This window comes from Sardina pilchardus, chromosome 11 (assembly GCF_963854185.1).
Source record: "Sardina pilchardus chromosome 11, fSarPil1.1, whole genome shotgun sequence".
Lineage (NCBI taxonomy): Eukaryota > Metazoa > Chordata > Actinopteri > Clupeiformes > Clupeidae > Sardina > Sardina pilchardus.
Window position 1 is genome coordinate 19,758,323 of NC_085004.1, and position 22,191 is coordinate 19,780,513.

The 22,191-nt window shown below is 46.1% G+C and overlaps 1 protein-coding gene across 1 annotated transcript in view; it reads left to right on the plus strand.

Moving 5' to 3' along the window:
- The first annotated feature begins 468 nt into the window (after positions 1-468).
- The window catches only part of kctd15b (potassium channel tetramerization domain containing 15b), a 29,532-nt gene continuing 7,809 nt past the window's right edge, over positions 469-22,191 (plus strand). Inside the window, exons 1-4 of the mRNA XM_062549715.1 lie at positions 469-1,226; positions 4,292-4,467; positions 11,053-11,197; positions 18,805-19,110. Of these exons, the coding sequence (XP_062405699.1) occupies positions 1,218-1,226; positions 4,292-4,467; positions 11,053-11,197; positions 18,805-19,110 (636 nt within the window). The 5' untranslated portion in view covers positions 469-1,217. The remainder of the gene's footprint in view (positions 1,227-4,291; positions 4,468-11,052; positions 11,198-18,804; positions 19,111-22,191) is intronic.

Below are 22,191 nucleotides of genomic sequence, written 5' to 3' on the forward strand. Positions count from 1 at the left end.
TGTAACATCAATTATTCACAGTTATTTACACGCAAATAAACAAACAAGCAAATAAATAAATAATCACCGTCCCATCCATGCACCTGAGTGAGAGGGGCAGGAGACAGCAAACGACAAAGCATCTCTTTTAGGAAGATGGCAAATATATTTTTATATTTCAGACATTGTTGTGTTTAATGCAAAGTAAATGACATTTTACTACGACCCTGCATTTCGTTTTAATTAAATGTGTCTTTGAGGTAAAAAGATGCAATCGCTGAACTAGGAGCAGCTTCCCTGTTTGCATGGGAAATCTTCACGGCAGACATCTCCATCTAGCCGTGTGCTATAATTGAAATGGCGCGTTTGGCTCGAGGCGGGTTGTGAGGGCGCTTTTTGCAATAGCAGAATGCATGTCGATAGACGTCATTTGGTTTTAATGGCCTACAGGAAATTTGGCGTTACAATTCGGGACATTAGCGAGGGAGAGGGAGGACAGGAAAAATCTCTGCGTGAAAACTATTGAAGAATATCTGTATATGCAACATCTTTTTGTTTTATATACACTTTATCAACAAGTTATACTGCGCCTGGATAATCGCTTTAGAAGTAGAGAGCAGGGAAGAGAGAATGAGATAGAGAGGGAGAGGAAGCATGCCCTGTTTTACTTATTTAGAGAATGAAAATGTATGCCTTGCTGAAAATGCCTGGGGAAATATTACATCAGACGAAATGACAATGATTAAAATCTGATTTTTTTTCAGCTCTAAGTCTATTGAGCGACGTGACACTTGCCTGATACTGAACAGCGTCAAACCGTTATCCCCTGCAAACCCGAACTTTAAACCGTTACGAGCGCTGATCTATTTTTACTTTGGCGGAAAATACGAAAAACATAACACTAATGACTTGGTGTTATCGTTGTCACCGTTTTGGGAACAGTGAGAGAATATCACGTTTTCATCTTAAAAATTAGCCTGGGCGCAGAGCAGGGCTGAGCTAATTGTAGCCTAATCCTTGCCCCAGAGGCGTTTGGGCAGCCCGGAGCAAGAATTCTTTTTTAGCTCGGCTCTCTTATTTAGAGACGGATTATTGGCTTTCTTCTTCTCATAACAGACCCGGCAGATTCATTTTAGCAAAAAGACGGTCAAGAAGCTAAAATACGCAGCAGGATCCGACCAGACGAAATATAGTATTTAGAAATAAGAACAGAAAAGGGGGAAGGAGAGATCTCTTCTATGTACAAGGTAAGAATGCTGCTTGCTTCCTGTGCCGCTTTTGTGGAAAGTGCTTGGTCTGAACAAGTCAAGCCAACACAAGCTATAGATCTTTAAAGCCACAGCGACCCTTTTTAATCAATGTATCACTGCCAGATTCACATGTTTTAATACAGTTTGAGGACATTTTCTGGTCTTCGCAGGAAGAGAATAGATAGGCTCGTCTCAAGGAATGCTTGTGTATTGGATCGCACTAGTTTAAGGAAACTTGGGGCATTTGAAAGGGAGAACGCAACCTTCAACTGGCACCGATTGAATCTGGCTGGGATTTCTTCGGACTCCTACAATGTTTGAAACGGTACGCTTAATTTCATCTCCACCTAAAGATTTTTGGCATGAATATCTAGATTAGTTGTGGAATATTTAATTGATCAGAAAATATTTTCACATGAGGCATGGTAGATGATTACTACGTTCGCCCGCAAGGATGATGATGTGCGTAAAGTCTATTGAATTGTGTGTAGATAAACCGAGGGTACAGTCGACAGACCTTACTCTTGCTGCGATACATCATGGCTATATTTGTCTGTAAAATACACCGCTTCAAAATCGTATAATAGAGTATCTTGCTTACAGTAGCCTATTTTATGTCGGCGTCTGAGTAAGACGCCATATTGTGTAATTATCAGAATTTAGGCTACCCGTGGGCACCAGCACAAAGTATGCTGAAGAGGGCAAAAGTGAGGAAATTACATATTTGTTCTGTTTTGCATTGTGGTGATTTTTGGCGATGTGCTAAGTATTGGTAAAGATAGATTGGGATGAATGTGTCGCATGGCATCCTTGTCAGAGTACAATTGCCGTTTTCGAAATACAAATGTTACTATCGGAATGTCCGCTAGTTGATAGCCTACAGTAAGCTACACTTCGCCCTGAGAAGTGAGATGATTGCTTGAGATGTTATTTTATTGAAACGGTGTTAACATGCTTACAGGGTAGCCCAGTCTATCTGTGAAACTTGTGTGATGCTGTCTGGCGCTCACCGGATACAATTTGCGATGTGATGTTACATACGTCAAAAATCCGGTCAGTGGGAGACCCACAATACAGACAGCAAGGGAGCAGATGTCAGAGCTGATCTCATTAGAACGAGCCAATGGTCCTTCACTTCTAGTGTTTGTGTTTTTTTTCTGTGGACGACTCCAGAGCGAGATCATCCAGCGTGGTGCTTTCTCACTTTGAAAATGAAGAGATGTTGGAGCAGAGTATCTGTCCTGATTTCATTGTTGCTCTCCTTGTCAGTGCGTGTCATTAATGACATATGTCATTCACTCCTCTCGGGTTATGGTGACTCGACATGGTAGCCACGGTGGATTTCGGAGTTTCTGTGTTAACTATTGAAACAACTTGAACTGCACTGTACTAGTGTGGTATTTGTATTTTATTTTTGTGTATGCATCTTTGCAGGAGGCCTATCTCTCTCTTTCTCTTTCTCTTTCTCTTTCTCTCTCTCTCTCTCTCTCTCTCTCTCTCTCTCTCTCTGTGTGTGTGTGTGTGTGTGTGTGTGTGTGTGTGTGTGTGTGTGTGTGTGTGTGTGTGTGTGTGTGTCAGAGTGTGTCTTGTGCATTCCTGCTAACATTCATATCAGAGGGCTATTGGTTACTATTGCCCGTGGCTATATGAAGAGGTGGGAGAGCTTCATACGCCTAAAACTTCTCAAGTCTTTTGAAGTCGTTCTTTCACTGGGATCTGAAATGTCTCACCCAGCGTGTGTATTAAATGAACATTATTCCTGAAGGCTTCGTGCGCAGAGGCAACACCCTGGAAAATTCTGTAGTCTTTCAGCAGTCTTTGCCCAGGGCTTTTCGCCCTAAGCGAAAGAGTTGAATGGAGCCCTAACAACCGCCTTCTGTTTACCTTTTATGGTTAAAATAACAGCTTCGCAAATGAGCAAGTGCATGGAGAAACTAGTCGATGAAATCCTTTTCAACTCTTAGCAAATCCCTTTCTCGGCGACTATGCAAATAAACCCAGTTTTTTTTCTTTCTGAAATCACAGTCTCTTTTAAACGCCGCTGGGTGCGAGATGGTCTTTCAGTATAATAAACATCATATATCCTAACTTAAACTTTACAGCCTGTATTTAAATGATTCCGGTTAGGCTTAACTGATTTAACTCTATGGAACCATCAAACGAATGAAAGTAGTGTTCTGTCAGGAACATGCGTAATGTGGTTCCAAGGAGGGTCACTGAAAATGCACATAATGTGCCATTTATGTGCGCAATAGCGAGGTGGCCAGTGAGGCCCTGGCTCTTTTGCTGTTCGTCTAATGAGTAGGACATTACTGGCATAGTTGGTGCCAAACTTTGAAATTAGACCATTAAAACATTGCTTTCAACAGTGAAGTAGCCTGTAACAGCAAACGCATATGAAAAGTGACCAAATACCATTTATGATTGGAGATCTGTGTCGGGTACAAATTACCCAGTTCACCTTCTGATATGACCTCAATGCTTTTACGCAAACCTGCCCAAATTAAATTTGCGTCAAACTATCATGAACTGATGTATTTTACTAATGAAGTCAGAACACCTGTGTTAACCAACATAACGCATTGTGGAAATATGGATATGGATGCGTTTTAAGAAGTTGTTTCGGATGTATTTGTTAAATTTGGAACAAAACGAGCGCGTGCGTCTTATGGGGGCCTCTAGGTCACAAAATGCCCCGAACTCAGAATTCTCAGATCGGTTGTTCACGTGTCTGGGAATATCATGTCTAACACATAACACGACCTTTAATTAGACTACTGCAGTTTGTTTTTGTCCCCCTAGAGGCTGACACCTAGCATTCCTCTCTCTGTATCGCTAATAAGCATCCTCCTATCCTCCCCTCAGGTGATATGAATGAAGAGATGCAAACATACTTAATTAGAGCTGTGGCAATAATTTGTAAGCTAAATATGCGAACGGGCAGATGTGGAAGCGATCTGATTTGAGTCAGGACTGCAGTCACACTTAAGGTGGGAGATAGTAACATTCTCTGGAGTCGCATCACACTTATAACCATGGCTTTCGCATTTACTTGCTTTCAGGAAGGAAGAAGCATGTCACGTCTGTCTTTGACCCGGTCCCCGGTATCTCCTCTGGCTTCGCAAGGGATCCCACTCCCGGCGCAACTCACGAAGTCGAATGCACCGGTGCACATTGACGTTGGCGGACACATGTACACCAGTAGTCTGGCCACTCTCACCAAATACCCAGACTCCAGGTAAGGATTCATTCTCCTTATTATGCATGCTATGTGGACCAGCGTCTCTTGCTTTAGAAGAGTGCACGGACTTGTTTGACTGAACGTTATGTGATATTTCGTCTCGGAATATAGTTGTGTATGGTTTATACGATCACTACACTAGGCTAGTGGAAATAATTAATTCGTTATTTTTGGATAAATACCACAACTTTAGCCATTTACATTTTAAGACATATGGCCTGGTCCTTAAAGTCAGTAGACCATTACTTTGATAAACATTTGCCTTTATTTTAGAAAACTCATGCTAGCAGTGACAACTTAATCTATAGAAAACACCTCAACTTCTTCGGTTTTGGCGGACTTTTAAATATGCTTACTGGATGTTGTTTTCAGTGATGTCACATTTGAAATGTTATGTTGGCTATACTTTGTACCGTCACTAGCTGAGAGAGTGTCTCATTATCAGCCTGTGTCACATCCTCAAATACAATTGTAACCTTTTAAAGATTAAGGCATCTCCCTTGCTGTATGACGTCTTGCTATAGTAGTTCATATTATTTTATCTCACTCTCTATGTAATGTACAGCTGCGACATGGATATAGATAAGAAGAGATTTTTTAAATATTGTTTGTGTGCTATAGTCTACTTCAAAAGATGTAACCAAGAAAAAATGCATTTACATTGAGTTCTAAGATGTTTTGAAGTTCTGTAGTTTCGAACCAATGTGTGGTACATTTAATGTTCCCAACTAAAGTTTGTAGCCTACTGAAGATAAAAACATCCTCACCTGTTCTGACAAGAATTAGAGAAGTCAGAGGGGTACCTTTGTTGAATTGTTTACTGTATTTACTTTTGTTTACAGTATTAACTACTGTCACCATGACACTCTTCAAAAGTTTGAGGAGTTATGTGGGATTTGTTGCAAGACAGGACAAGAAATCTGTATTCTCTGCCTGCTGTTGGTAGAGGCACAGAGGTTAAATCTGCCCTCAATTCCCCAATATGCGTAACAACCTGAGGGGCCAAGCTATCTATGGCTGACAGTACATAATGCATGTTGCCATTCTACTGAAGTTATCTCAGTGATATACAGCCATGTAAATGGACAGATTTTTTTCAGGGTTAAGGAGAATAGGTGTGTAAGTGTCAGAAGTGTATGTGTTGCAGATGGGATGTTTAACCTTAAGTTAGTTCCACTAACTTGCCATTCAGTGCAAGTCATCTCAGTCTGTTTATACTTTAACTCAACTCATGGATGCACACAATCAGACACACACACACACACACACACACACACACACACACACAATGCAGGCACAGGCCAGCCCAGAAATACTTCCTCCTCCAGCAGTGACAGGGTAGCAGTGTGGAAGCTCGACTTCTCTCTGCTCTGCTCAGAGTGAGCCCTGAGGGCAGCTCTTTCCAGTGGAGCCAGTGAAGGAGGAGCCATTTGTGTGAATTAGGATAATGGCTGACAGAAAGCTAAACAATTATGGAGCGATAGCCGCACTATACACACACAAGAGAAACACAAGCTACAAAAGAGAGTAAAGACACACGCTTACACATGCATTGACACACGCATACATACATACACACACACACACACACACACACACACACACACACACACACACACACACACACACACACACACTTGTGCACATCCACACGCACCCACACACACACACCCACACATACTCTCTCTCTCACACACTCACTCACACACACACACACACACACACACGCACACACACAGACACACACACACACACACCCCCACAGCTTTCACCCAATGCGGAATGTCACAGATGTGACGAGCAAGAAGGGAAGTTAGAGAATTTTAAGTCGATGATTTCTTTTAATAGATTGCCTGCTGAATAATGCAATGGGGGAAGAGAAACTTAGTCTAGTAACTAATGTTGGGGCATTCGTCTTCCTCGCCACTCTCTGCGGATTAAAGGACAAGGGTCATGAAACATTGATGCGCTCTCCTCGCAGACGCTTCCTCAACGGCGGCGCCCGCCTGTGTGTGCCCGCCTGTGTCTGCGAGACGCCTAACGTGGCGCAGATCGACGCGTGACACGACTGCCTAATGAAGCCGTGACAATCTGGAGCCGGCTCGGATGACATGTGCCATTTAGACAATCACTCACTGGCGTCTTTTATCAGGGAAAAAGTTTCGGATCTGCTCCAAAAACGTCCAAAAGTTGATTTATGAGATGTCGGGTCTGTCCGTCCGTCTGTCTGTCGAGCACCATTTGGTTCTCAGCAGGATGGCAGTGATGTTATCACAGTAATATTTAGGAGTGGTGTCTACGAGACAGGTACGGTTTGTTAGGTGTTCAGGCACAGATGTTGTACACTCACAACTGATGATCTAGTATCTTTAGGTCTTAAAACCGGTAAGGAATCGCTGAGAGAGCTGGACAGAACTTTCTGAAGATTCCTTGTTAGAACATTTAGCATTCCCAACACTGCCATAGTGCTGCAGGCTTACCAACAAACATACAGTAAGGCCCTAATTTAAATGGCAGGCAAAGTTTAAAGTCTACCTAAAGATAATGTATGAACTTGGCAAAAATGTACTTGCTAATTTAATACGGGGAGGCAAAATCCTTAGTACACTCACTCATTGCGCGTCATTTAAATGAGCACCCATTTTCTTTATCCATTCTGTGGCCCATCAGTGTCTGTGTCTAGTCAGCTCTAGTCCGTCAGCGCAGTCAGGTGCTATCAGTGTATGAGGCCTCCACTCCACTCCGCACGGTGCTGCGATCTCAGTGAGAGCGAGAGGCCCACCGTTGTGTACCGGGTGCTGTCCCGGTGCGCGGTGCCCGTGAAGGCAGCGGAAGTCAGGTGCGCTCGGGCAGGCCTGTCAGATTTCATCGGGAATCAATCAGGGAGCGAGGCGTGGGGGCCGCGGCCCTCGCCGAGGCACTTGACCCGGCCTGCACCGGTGCCAGCGCAGCAGCCGGCACTCAGCGGCGCGGTGCTGTGGGCAGGGGCTGAGGCGGGCAGAGGCTGACGTGTGTGTGTGTGTGTGTGTGTGTGTGTGTGTGTGTGTGTGTGTGTGTCTGGGAGATGCCTACCTACCGCCCTGCTGCCTCCGCGCCGCACCACCGGGACGGGAGATCTGAGAGCCCAGGCTGTCCTTCAGAAAAGACTCCCACGCTGCTCCTCTCCCACCCTCTCTCTCTCTCTCTCTCTCTCTATCTCTCTATCGCTCTGTTTCTCACTATTCTATTCTATCTTTTTTATCACTCATCCTCGTTATCTGTCTCTTTATCATTCTAGCTCTATTGCTGTCTTTTGCCTTTTGTCTTATCTTTCTTTCTCGCTGTCTCTCTTTGACTTTCTCTCCCACCCTGTTTCTCTTCGACCCTCCCTCCCCCCCTCTCTCTCTCCCTCTCCCCCCTCTCTCTCTCCCTCTCTTTCTCTCTCTCCCTCTCCTTAACTGTCTTCCTTTCTCTGTGAGGCAGCAGACTGCATGGTGTGCTCCTCTACTCTACCTGTCTGACATGACAGAGACAAAGCGTGTTGAGAGGGGGGCCTCTTACTGCAGGTGCTGAGGGGCTAGAGCCGGTGATTTACCGAAAGGAGAGTGGGAGAGGGAGAGAGAGAGAGCAGCAAAGAGAGAGAGGAGGTGTATGGAGGGAGGAAACAAGAGAGAGAGAGAGGTGGGAAAGAGATGGGAGAGGAGGGAGAGGAGAGAGGGAGAGGGAAGGAGGGAGAGAGGATGAGGGAGACAGAGAGAGAGAGAGAGGGAGACGGAGGAGAGAGGGAGGGAACAGAAAGAAAAGAAAAACAGGCAGCATTTTAATTGCTTTTTAAAAAAGTGGAGATGAAAAACAGAGGTAGCCTGGAGGGGTATGGTGAAATTCTAGCTGGAAGAATTGCAAGACCATATGAGAAAGGAACACCCGGGGCACAACAGGGAGATGAGTATTGGTTTTTTATAAAGCATTTTGCATCGATTTCCAGAGAAAAAAACAGAGAGGGGGAGAGAGAGAGGGGAGAAGGAAGGGAGGGAAAGAAAAAGAGAGAGAGAGAGAAAGATTGATAGAGTGGAGGGAGAGGAGGGGAGAGGGAAAGAGGAGAGAGGAAGAAGGAATAAGAGGGTGAGTTGGAAAGGAGGAGAGCATCTTAGCAAAAAAAAAGAGGCAATGTATGCACACAGAGTGATAGTACTAAGCATCCCCTCTTCATAATGGGATTCCCTGCGCACCTGATGAGGTTTTCGGATATTGGGGACCTGTGCATGTACAAAGCGCGGGATTGCGATGGAAATTCCGCCTCATTCGTCGCAGAGATTTAGACATAAAAGTCAAAAACACAGCTGTGTGCATTAAGACTCCTGTAGGAGATCTCCCCGCCCTCTCACTAGTATTGCTCCCTGTAACAGGCTTTGACAAGCGCCAGCCGGAAAAAAAAAAAAAAAAAAGAGGCTTGCTTCTGTGAATTTCACTTCCTTCTGATTTTTCCTTTTCTTTTGTGGGTCGACTGCACTTGTTTGACCTTAAAGCCTCTTGCCATGATTAAAGGGGAGATTACATCAAAAAGATGCTAACAGCCGGGGCCTCCTGTGGCAAGAGAGAGACGTGTCGGGATAGCGCGCGGAGGAGAGAGGAAGATACTTGAAATATGTAAAGATTACGAGTATAGATTCCTCTCGCTGACAGCCCCTGAAAGCAAAACCCTCCTCCAGACGTACAGTACAAATAAGACATGTGTCACGACAAAGCAGGCATTAGTGTCTTACTAGTGTCTCGGATTGCTCATACATACTAACCCGTGTTTTCCCATGGAGTGTGGAAGGAAGGGTGATGTGAGGGTACACACCATGCTCTTGTGATTTGTTAACATGCACGCACACACACACACACACACACACACACACACACACACACACACACACACACACATACATACATACATACATACTGTACATGTGAAGTAGTATTAACAAATGGCTTTTATCAGTTGTATAATGAGGATATACATTTACTAAGGGTAGCACATACAGTAGGCTTAATAAGAGCTGATTTGATTAGTGTTGATATGGCTAGTTTTATGTTGGATCGGTCAGTCCAGCCCCCTAGAGTAGGTGACTCAGGAACCTATTAGAATGGAACACGCTTTGTGTGGAGTGGAACTAAAACGTATGGGGAGAAAATATGTCTCCGTCTCTCTCTCTCTTCTCCCACCGAAATAGTGGAGAACTGCGGGGGCACTCCATTGTATCTGTAGGCGAGGCGGAGTCGCAGGGCGATGAAAGCTTACAGATTACTGCAATTTCCAGCCGAGGCCTTGATGAGCCTCAGCAGCGAACATCACAGCCAGGCTCTCACTCATCGTTACGCTCGCGCGGCAATTTGGAGGGGTCAGGTGCGGACGGCGGGGAAAACAGGTGTCCTATTACGCCCGAGTTCAGTCAATAATTCATAGCAACTCTCGCCATCCTCCTGCATTCTAATGGGGAAAGGCCCTCACAGGCTGAGAACGGCAGAGATATGAGCTTCAAATCCAGGTCCAGGAAATGGGCAGTCCTGCTCAGTATTCCATGCCAATCACCCAGATAATTATATCGAAAAAAATTGTGAACCACAAGATAATGAACAGATCAGGAAAGAAACGGAGCAACTAATTGGCTAAATCAGCTGGGTCAGTGAATGGTTGTGACAAAAACATGGCTGCCGGATCAGTCTAGTTTGGCCGAATGTAAACAAATGGGTACCAGGCTCTCCTCCCTGACAAAACATGCCAGGGAAGGGAATATGTTTAGATATTTGCATGTAAAGATATATGGTCTTCTTAATTGGATACCTCGAACGAAGCATTGATTGTCGAGTTCTGTCTAATATCAACTTGGTTGTTTCTTAATAATCAATCCAGTTGAATTAGCCCTCAGTCAAACTGCACACAACCTTTATTACAGTGTAATACCAGGTGTAATGTAGTTAGACTAGCAGTAGTAGCACAGTAATACAGTACACTAGGGTTTAAAGGTGACATTTGGAGCCAATTTATTATATTACACTCTACTCAGTGATACGATTACGATCCAATAAGGGCTTTGTTATCCTGTCTTCTCGAGAAATCAGTTAACCCAATGCATGACTGGCCCAACTGAATTTTAATCGACCATAGCTATGGTATTTTAACCATTTTATAGCATCCTGAACACTGAAATTCTTTGACTTGAAAAAAATGAAGTCTGGAAAATAGCATACTTTTTAAACGCAGCTAACTAATTTTCTGCTCCGTGTCTGTCTGCGAGAGGCACACTTGACTGCCGAAAGTTTTTTCCATAATAGGGACGTGGGGAGACGGCCCGTTTTTTTTTTGCAGAACCCAAATCCTGCACGGTGCCGGTTGGGTTAATCTTTCCCCCAAAGGAAAGGACACTTCAAATAGGTTTACCAAGCAGCGGAAATGTGCCCTGAGCTTTTCTGTTTCAACCCCGGATGCTAATAGTAATGCTTGTCGGGCTTGGGCACTAATAATATTCAAAAAAATAAATGGAGGGTAATTGTTTTGCGCAACGGAAAGGGGAAGCCGGCTTCTCATTCCATTACGTGTGTTTGGGTTTTAATTTTCAGAATCAGCCGGCTGTTTAATGGCACGGAGCCTATCGTGCTGGACAGCTTGAAGCAGCACTACTTCATCGATCGGGATGGCGAGATCTTCCGGTACATTCTCAGCTTCCTCAGGACCTGCAAGCTGCTCCTACCTGATGACTTCAAGGTAAATGAGATGAAATGACAGACACCTTTTTTTTTTGGTAACCCAAACCCCCTCCCTCCTCCACACACACACACACATATACACACACACACACACACACACACACACACCTTTTTCACTCTTTTCTTTTTAAGAGAAAGTTCACGGGTACATGAACACTCCTAGTCACTGAACCACGGGAGACGCGGTGAGTCATGCAGGTGTCGCTGTCGCAGGGGAGGATAGCAGGCATGCCTAAGTGTAGAAGGTGACATGAGAAAGTTAGTTGTGAATTTGCCATTGTTCTGGTGTGTTTTTGAAGTTAGACATTCCCTTTTGTGGTAGCCGATACCTCATGCTGATTTACACTGGAAATAAATGACACTATAAAAGCAGGATGCTTTGGAATATACTGCAATTGACACTACTGCTTAAATACTATTGAAGCTGGAAATACAACAGAGCTGCTATGAACTGTAGAAAAAGCTTCATTTGAGGATTTGCAATCAGTTGTAGCTTCTTCACACCACCGTTACTCAGTATTATCATTATGACTTGGCAAGCTCACTGAAGCTCTATAAACATTGACTGAGTGTTGACAACATGAGGCTGGATAAGGAAACGATCGTTTGGCTTTGGAATGGGAACAGGAGGTGACGATGACATTTATGATGGATCTCAGCTCCATAAGATAAAATGATACACATTTTTTTATCTGTAATGCTGTCCAAACCCAATGGAATCTTGTATTTTGGAGGAGACATGAAGTTTCAAACATCGCTTGACTCACATTCCCTCCTAAAGCTGAGAAGGGCCGAGGCGAGGCGAGGCCCAGTGCTCAGAGAGAGCCGTTTTGTGTTGTGTGTGCCAGGGCCTGGAGCTGTGCTCTCTCTCTCTCTCCCTTCCCCAGAAGTTTTCTGGAGTGGGCTGTTCAGGTGAACCAGTCCCTCAACATCTCCTCCTCCTCCTCCTCCTCCACCTCCACCTCCACCTCCTCCTCTCCAGCCTATGTGCAGTCAGGTTTGACAGTCCAGCCCAGAGTAGTAATGACTTGCCTGGTGTGGAGGACCGCCCTGGTTGGCAAGAACCAGGATTTCTGTAGCGCTGTTTCCCTGAGGCAGAGACAGAGAGCGCCTTATGGAGCCTTTATGAACCACACATAAAGTCCGACAAACACAATAGTAAAGCCCCCATATAGGCCTATATTTACATACCTGAAACAAAGAGTGCAGGCAGATAGATACCGGTTAATAAAGTATCTATCTATCTATCTATCTATCTAGCTGTCTATCTATCTATCTACAGTATCTGTCTGTCCACACACTTTGTTTCATGCACTCCTGCACACTCACCCACACCTACAGAGACACTCACACTCCTTTCTCACATGTGTGGACACGCACACACTGCATTTACGCATAACCTCTTTCTCACTCATGTCTCTATTTCGTAAATGCTTACACTTTCACACATATCCATGCATGCACACACACACACACACACACACACACACATTCACATACACATACAGTCACACACACATACACACACACACACACACACATAAATACAAAGAAATCATCCATTCTGAAAACCCAACTCATAGCGCGTATGCACACACACACACAAGCACACACACACACACACACACACACACACACACACACACACACACACTGCTGTTGTAAGTGGGCCGCGGGAGCTCCTTTGGTCCCGATTAGCTCAGTGTGGCTGCACACACCTGCCCCCTGCCTCCCTGGCTGTGTGAGGACGCGGGCGTGCTCACTGCTCGGCTTAACACACTAACCTGTGCTCAGCGTGCCGCTGCCTGCACTCCCTCACTAGCTGTGTGTGTGTGCTGCTGTCTGTCTGTCTGGGTGTGTGTGTGTGTTAGAGAATCTTTGCGCTGCTGTCTGAAGGTGTGTGTGTGTGTGTGTATTGGAGAGTCTGTGTGTGCTGTTTGCTGGATGGACATGTGCATCAGTTTTTGTATATTTGTACAGTCTATATGCATATGTGTGTGTGTGTGTGTGTGTGTGTGTGTGTGTGTGTGTGTGTGTGTGTGTGTGAAAAAGTGTGTGAGAGAGAGAGAAAGAGTGTATACTGTTTAGGTCGTTTTGGGTATCTGTGTTTCTATATCTATGCGTGTGTTTGTGTGTGTATTTGCTGTGTGTGTGCTGTGTTGTGTGACAATCCAGCATAGCGTGTCCTGTGTATGCTGTATGCATGTGTGTTTGTGAGTGTTTGCATGTACATATTTGTTGTAGGATGTTAAGTTCTCCATGTGTATTTGCTATGGGCATCTGAATGTGTGTGTGTCTGTGTCTGTGTCTGTGTCTGTGTCTGTGTCTGTGTCTGTGTCTGTGTCTGTGTCTGTGTGTGTTATATCCACTCTGGAGGTGAGCAGAAAATGTATGTTGAATCAGGTGTTAGCATCATGTCTGATGGGACACCTCTATGGCTGCTGTGTGTTTGGAGACACAGACGCAGTCAGAGAGACACAGCGGGGAGAGCGGGCAGGGAACAGGCCGCGAGGCTCGAATTCAAATCGGGAATGGGGTTTGGCAAGCAGCCTCAGGGGCATTTTTCTGAAGGAGGTTTTGCGTTTTGGCTTTTTTGTTTTTTTTTTCACCCATATTTCTTCCCTTTCGCACACTCTTTGTTTGCCAAGAAAACAGCAACAAGGACAACAACAGAAGAAAAAAAGGGGTGGATTTCATCAAAAAAAAGGGGAGAGAAATATAAAAAAAAGAGAAAGAAATAGGGGGGAAAAAAAGAAAGCGAGGGAGAAAGAGAACTAGAGAAAGGCAGCGTGGCGTTTCAGCTCATTACCCCTCCCCTCCTCCTCCCCAATCACATTCGGTTGATCCTCGTACCTTTCAATTTGCATGAACGGGGGAAAAACATGCAAATGGTGCCTGACGGAATGGAGCATGTCCTTATCTGTACGGCATCACGCCTGCGACGGCCCCGGGCAGCGATGTGCTGTGCTGGCAGCCATGGAGCTGTGTGTTTTACTAAATCAATGTGAAAGTCAGGGAAGAATAGAATAAATCTCCTCCCTGAATCTCATCGCATACATCAGACGGCCTGATTCGCTCGCTCGCCCGCTCACTCACTCACTCACTCACTCACTCACTCACTCACTCACTTACTCATTCACTCACTCACTCACTCACCGACTTACTTACTCAGAAACCAAATTATTGTTTTGTCTTTTACATTTGCGTTTTCTTTCATTTGCAAGAAGGGGGGGATTTCTTTTTAAAAAGCGAATTTTCACAATCTGCTTTTTGTGTGGTTTTGTGAATGCAAATATTTGATTTGCCTTTCGCTTTGCACCTCTTGAATCTGCTGTTGTTGGTGGTTGTGTGTGTGTGTGTGTGTGTGTGTGTGTGTGTGTGTGTGTGTGTGTGTGTGTGTTTGTGTGTGTGCTCATGTAGCCGTTGTTGCATTGCTTTCAGATGCAGGGCGGCTATCATTGGTGCAGTGGTTGAGATTGTTATGGTGGAGCGGTTGTGTGGTATTTGAGGCCGACCCCTCGGCGAGCCGTTGGCGCTCATGTCTGGCTGAGTGGGTAGAGGAGAGGAGAGGAGAGGAAAAGAGCGGAGAGGAGAGGAGCGGAGAGGAGCGGAGAGGAGAGGAGCGGAGAGGAGAGGAGAGGAGAGGGATGGGTGAATGAATGGAGGGCATTAAGCTGTGAGTGCATTTGGTGAACGGCTGGTGACCTCCTGTTTTTACTGTTTTGACTGCCTCTGAGAGAAGAGGCTCCCTCCTTTTTGGCCATGTTGGATGGATCAAGACGTGTTCCTCCCTCACTGTCTCCCTCTTTCTCTCATTGTCTCGGTCTCTCTCTCTCATCCTCTCATTCTCTCTCTCTCTCACTCTCTCTTTCTGCCTCCATCGTTCCCTCTCACTCGGAGATGCTTTGCCTTGCCAGTGGGCGATCAGGTCAGATCATTATTTCGGTGCTCAACCGGCCCTGTCTGGACGCTAGACCGTGATTGTGCAGGAATCGTCTGAGGGAGCCTGGCAGGCTGGCAGCAACCAAGACAAAGCTGCTGGGATGAGACCTCCTTTTCATTTCCCTCTCTCTCTCCCTCTCTCTCTCTCTCTCTCTCTCTCTCTGTCTCCCTCTCTCTTCCTCCTCTTCCCAGTCTCAGGCTGTCAGGATTACACTGTTGTTTTGTGTGCGGCGGTGCTCAGGATGACTAAAGTGCCTCGCAGACAGAGCCCTGTTAAAAACATATCCATCCGCGCCGCGACTGCAGACCTGTGAAGGATGGAGAGCCGCACTTTGATAGCGAGAGCGCCCCGGAGCGCAACATCTCTGTATGAATTTTGTCAGCAGCTGTGTGAAGGAAAAGAGAGAGAGCGAGAGAGAGAGAGAGAGAGAGAGAGAGGAGACAGAGAGATGGCAAAAGAAAAAAAAACGAATGGGGGAAAAAAGGTGAAGACAAAGAAGAAAGAGTAAATGTTCCATAGCGTTTTTCACTTCATGTTCAAGTAATGTTAAACATTAGAGCATCTGCTTGGCGTTTTTTTTTTTCTTTTTTTTAAAACTCGCTCGGCTCACTGGCCAGCGAACGTCCGGTTTGTGAGGGTCCTCCACAGGACTTTTTTTTTTTCTCTTTGCGGTTAGCGAGGCTTAGTCAGCGGTCACGTTCTCGGGGTGCGAGCGGGCGCTCGGGGCTGGTCGGGGCTGCTTGAGAGGCGGCAGTGGAGGTGCAGTTAATGAACACACCGGTGGCGGCAGCGGCAACGGCGGCCTGCCTGGAGTTTGACGCCCAGCGGAGCTCAGGGAGAGGCGCAGGAAAAGTCTTTATAGCTTCGCTGCCCCGGCGGCCATGGCACCCTTAGCCAGTGATGATGCAGTCCTTCTGAAACTCCTTCTCTGCCCCACTCTTCGTTAGCTGTATCCCCCCCCTACACACACTCACTCACACACACACACACACACACACACACTCACACACTCTCTTTCACACACTGCTTGTCATCCACCCTCTTTCTTTGCCACTAGTGACAGGTTCAGACTCTCAAACTGTTCTCAACTGTTCTCTCTCAGTTGAATTTTTACGAAATAGATAATATTTGTTATGCCGTTTCTTTCTCTCTTTTTCTTTTTTAGTTTCTTTTTTTTTTTTTGCTGTCGTTTCAGCCATCTGGGTGAAATTAGAATGTGTGATGCTTGTGGAGTGACATGGCAGACAAAGCTAGCTAGCCCAGCTCCCCCCACCTCCAGACCCTTCCCTCAGGCCAAACCTGGCTTTGGCAGAAACAGGGTCATTGATTGCCACAAATAACATGGCCGCCTTTTGTGCACTGAAAAGCCTGTGCACATTTCCTGTGTGTGATTAAGCTGTGATGATAGTACAGGTGGAGGCCCATGTTTTTGATTAACACGTTCGGCGTAGGAAATAATCAGTGCCATGATTGTGCGTCGGAATAGGCAACAGACGGGCATGCATTTGCATCCCCACCAAGCACCACTGAACACACAGAATGCATTCAATTAGCGCTAGCTTGGTGTCCTTGCGTGCACTCACACATACGCACACATACACACACTCGCACACGGATACACAGATACTAACAAATTCACACACAAATATACACAGTAACAAACACACTTAAGTACACACTTACACACCCACACACCCACAGACACATGCACAGAGAGAGAGAGAGAGAGAGAGAGAGAGACACACACACACACACACACACACACAGAGACACACACATCCCGTCGTCCCCATTCTCATTCATTGTATTACTCATAGTTCTCTCCCCACTCTTACATTTCATGGTATTTTTCATGCTAGTTTTGAGCGATGGTGCCATCTGGTCTTGTGGGAAATCACAGGCAGGAGGGAGAGGGGGCAAATGGCCCCGGGGTGCGAGCAGCCCAGGGGGGGAAGGGCAGGCAATCTGCTCCTGACTGCCTGGAACACAGGAATGCAGCTTACAGTGAGAGAGAAGGAGAGAAAGAGAGAGAGAGAGTGAGAGAGAGAAAGAGAGAGAGAGAGAGGAAAGAAAAGATGTCGAGTTGTCGTCCCACTGACTTTTATGAGCTCCCAAAATAATGTTTCTAATGCTGCCGCTGGGTCTGTGACCTGCAAGGTTCGCCTGATGAAGACCTTTCAAGGCTCACACTTGAAATTCAGACTCATAAACCCCCCATTTCGACTTGACACTCATATCTGATCTGTAAGTGAACCAAGTGTCTAACAAATGCACGTAGATTGATGATGTGAGTAATGCCTTACTCACTGCTCTCTCTGCTAGTTCTGTGTGCGCACTTGCTCTGTCTGATCTGATTGGACATCAAGCAGGTATAAATGCCGTCTCATTCTCTGCAGTATGCTAACAGAAATGTATATGAATGTCTGCTGCATACTGCGTGCATGTGCTAACCTAAACTGTATACGGCCAGAGTGAGTGTAATAATGAGGGATATATACATACACAAATACCAGATGTAGAGGACGAGTAATGAGGTTTTAACCAGAAGGCCATATAAGCCCGGAGCTAGATGACATCTTTTCTTTCCTTTTCATTGGGAGTTGCTGTTTTGTTATATATACCCAGACGTCTCTTTGACCACAGTCTGGCATTGCTTCTCTAAAATTGACAAAATGTTAAGGCCAATGACTGTCTCTTTGCCTTTGCTCCTATTTTCTCTCTGTGTGTTTCTCTTTTTCTCTCTTGTGTCTCTCTCTGTCTCTTTCTTTCTCTCTCTCTTTCTCTCTCTGTCTCTCTCACTTTGTTTTTGTTTCTTTGTCTTTCTCTTTCTCAACCTCTACTTGCTCTTAAGCTTTTTTCTCTTTCTCTTAACACACTCTTTCCCCCCATCTTCATATTTCCCCTTCCTTGTTTCTCCTTTCTTTCCCCCCTCCCTGACCATCTCTTTCTCTCCCTCTCTTTGACTTTCCATCTGTTCATCATCATATTCCCTCCTTTTTGTTCCCCTTGTTCTTGGTTAACACATAATCTATGATGAAATCTACCGCTGGGGCCCCAGACCCTGGATCAGCTCCGGCTCTATGCTCTAGAGCCCTGGGTCAGGCTATTGTGACGCTGGATAATGGCTGTAATAGAATCTGCCATCTTTAGCTCCTTATGGTTCAGACTGGTATAGCCTATTGTGACGCCCATAGGATCTGTCTGAGGGATGTATGGAGGCCTGATTACAACCGCCTTGGAAACGAAACATGGCAAAACAACACAGGGCACAGATTAAGATGATGCAATCTGTCATGGAAACAAACATACGTTGAGACACAATTACGGTAACATGAGCTGGCCCAGGAGGATATGGCTGATGCTGGAATGGGTAACATGGCAGAGAGGTTATGGTCATTGTTAGGGTACAAAGAACAGAATGGACAGTCACTGTTACTTCCAATGCCGGGGTCTGTATAAGCCCAGACGCAATCAATCAAAAGAGATAAAGGATGCGGGCGCTGAAGTTTGTTTGATATTTGTTCAACCATAACAATTTGTTTACTGTTAAAATGATGCACTTTCTAGCATGTGGAATATCCTGTGTGACCTTTGCTCTTACCTGACCTCTTCTCCTCCTCTCCCTCCACCTCCTCCTCCTCCTCCTCTCCATCCCTTTTCAGGACTTCCACCTGCTGTACGAGGAGGCGCGCTACTACCAGCTGTCGCCCATGATCAAGGAGCTGGAGCGCTGGAAGCAGGAGCGGGACCAGCGGCGGGGGGCGCAGCCGTGCGACTGCTTGGTGGTGCGCGTCACGCCCGACCTGGGCGAGCGCATCGCCCTCAGCGGCGAGAAGGTGCTCATCGAGGAGATCTTCCCCGAGACGGGCGACGTCATGTGCAACTCGGTCAACGCCGGCTGGAACCAGGACCCCACGCACGTCATCCGCTTCCCGCTCAACGGATATTGCAGGCTCAACTCTGTGCAGGTGAGAGAATTGCACACGCACACGCACACGCACGTCCGCACGCACGCACGCACACACACACACACACACACACACACACACACACACACACACACACACACACACACACACACACACACACACACACACACACACATATATAGTGGGTCGCCTATACTGTATATACTGTACACACAGGGCTCCTTCAGGGTCAACTCTGTGCAAAGGGAGAGGATCACAGGCACACACACACACACACACACACACACATTCTCTTGCTCACTCCCATGCATACACTTGCTCACTCCCATGCATACATACATATATACAATTGATACAATATAATGCATGAACAAACTAACACACAGGCTTGTACACCCTTTAATGTGCACTTTTATCCACATCCATCTGCATATATACTTACACCAAGAGCACTGGCAGAGAAGTTTTAAAAGACGGCTACGAATGATGCCTTTCCTTCAATGTCTAAATCATCTCTGTCAGTCACGAGCCAAGCTGCAAATAAACGTGAAAAGGAAACCATCCCTCTCAATCAAATTCTTACCTCAAAATTTGTTGCTGTCGTATTAGAGTCAGTTACCATTCTGAGTACGACAGATATGAGCTCTCAGAAGATGCTGTCTCTACTGTGCTGAAAATAAGCTACAAAACCAGATAATGTATCAAATCAAAGCAACCCATGACAGATAGCATATTTTTACTCCCACTCAGTCTTCCATATTGGCAAAGTCACAAGTACTGTGTATTCCCAAGTGGCTGTGTTTAACTAAACACCGTTAAATATGCGAGATATGAAAGGTATGTGGATGTGACGTATCACAATCCAGATTGTTGTGAAAACCCAAGGCAAGAGACACTAGCTAGTTAATTAGCAACATGAGTGCAGAATTGCATCACATACTGTATCTGTTGACAATTCTTTTCATGTTAATCGGTACAGTAGTTACTGGTCACCAGAGGACAAATTAGCGGTTGGACTTAAGATGAAGTATTCCCGCGCTGACCCCATTATAGCGTAATAGCGATAAGAGGCCATCAGTGTTAGTGGGAATGGCGTCACTGAGAAGGCAGAGCTGTGAGCCTCCAGGCCAGAGGTCCTGAGGGGAGAGAGGAGGTGGAGGAGGAGGTGGAGGAGGAGGTGGAGGCGGGAAGTAATGTGAGCGAGAGGCTCATCAACACTCTCTAGCCTTAACCAATTCCCCACCTCCTCCTCCACCGCCACCCCCACCCCACGCAGCCACCCCTCAGCTCCCCCAAAACACTTTCTTAACACATTTATTCCAGTGTCCTCACACACACACCATACACATGCCTGAATACACACACACACACACACACACACACACACACACACACACACACACAAATGTGCACGCACATGCACATGTGTACTCACATACACAAACACAGACATGCACACACACACACACACACACACACACACACACACACACACATCCACGTCCACATGCACACACACACACACACACATACTGTATGCGCACACATCCACATGCACACACACACACACACACACACACTCTCAGACAGCCAGTTCTCTGACACCTCCACCCCCCATCCCCCCAGTGTCGAAGTGAGAGACCTCCTCCAGGGATGGCAAGCTCGGGACAAAGCTCGTCTCGGCTGTGGCCGTGTTTTTTTGCGGGAGCGCGAAGTGAGAACTGGGGAAAAAATGATATGCATAATTTACGTGTTCCTCCTTTTTAAGACACTGCTCCTCTTTTGAAAAAGACTCCGCTGTAACACTGCCCCGAGCGATTGAAACACACGTATTGCATTTTTTAATACCATACTTACAAGTTCTCAAACAGCCTAAACCGGTTTATACTTCTTTTATAGATTTTTAAATGGCTTGCAATATAATTAATTGGCCGCATCAACTAACACAACATTTTCCCACTCTGTTTACCGGCGCGTCTGGGTGCGGGTATTTCACCCGGGTTCTTTCGGTTGGGGAAGCTGGTTCCCCCCTCTACCGCCAAATATCGGTTCCGAGGCGACGTTCGTCCTGCGTCTACCATTCTCCCGCTTTTTCATTTTCTCTCTTTTTTCTCTTTCTTTCTTTCTCGTTCTCTTGTTTTCTTGTTCTCTCTCAAACTCTGGCATGAGGATTTGTCTCTGTCCATTTTTATCATTTTTTTTTCTCCTGACCTCTCACTACTATCTCCTGCATCTCTCTCTCTATCTCTCTCTCTCTCTCTCTCTGTCCATCTCTCTGCCGTTCCCTGTCCTTTCCGATAATAATGAACATTAAAAAACATCCCAGCGACCCCAGAGGCCTTGTGTCTGACAGCACGCCCTCTGCTGCGTTATTTCAGTCGGGCAGTCTCAGCGGCCGCACTCCCCCCAACCCCCCCCCTCACGCGTGCCATGCGCTGGCCCTTTAAGAGCAGGGCCTTGCCTGCAGGGCTGGCCTGAATGGGCCTGTGCTCTATAGGTCCGTGGAGAAACAGCAGATGGAGGTGAAAGAGGAGGTTTTTCTCCCCTGGTCGTCCTCTATGCTGCTGTAAAGGGGAGAGTTGCTCTTCTAAACGGTGCTCCTAGTACCCCTGCTCCTGCTTGTGCCGCCATTGATGTGTGAAGGGATAGAGGAGAGAAGAGCCAGGAGTGAAACCCTAAGCAGTAGAGGAGGACAATAAGGCTGCGGTGTGTGTGTGTGTGTGTGTCTGAGTGAGGCAGAGGTAAGATCAATTGCAGGTGCCTGGGACCAACCCTAGTCCCAGGGGAGTGCAGGCACACCCTGCCCAGAGGGATCAGCCAGCCAGCCAGGAGCGCCAGGAGAAGAAGAGCTGTCAGTGATTAGGGATCACGTTGTGTGTATGGTATAAAGAGTGTGAGAAAGGTGTGTGTGTGTGTGTGTGTGTGTGTGTGTGTGTGTGTGTGTGTGTGTGTGTGTGTGTGTGTGTGTGTGTGTGTGTGGTGTGCGTAATGTCTGCATGGGTGATTGAAGTGTAGATGGGTGTGGGTTAGGTGTGCATGTCTGGGTGTGTTTGAATATAAGTAAGCGGTACAACCTCAATTTCCAAAAAAGTTGGGACATTGTGTAAAATGCAATATGCA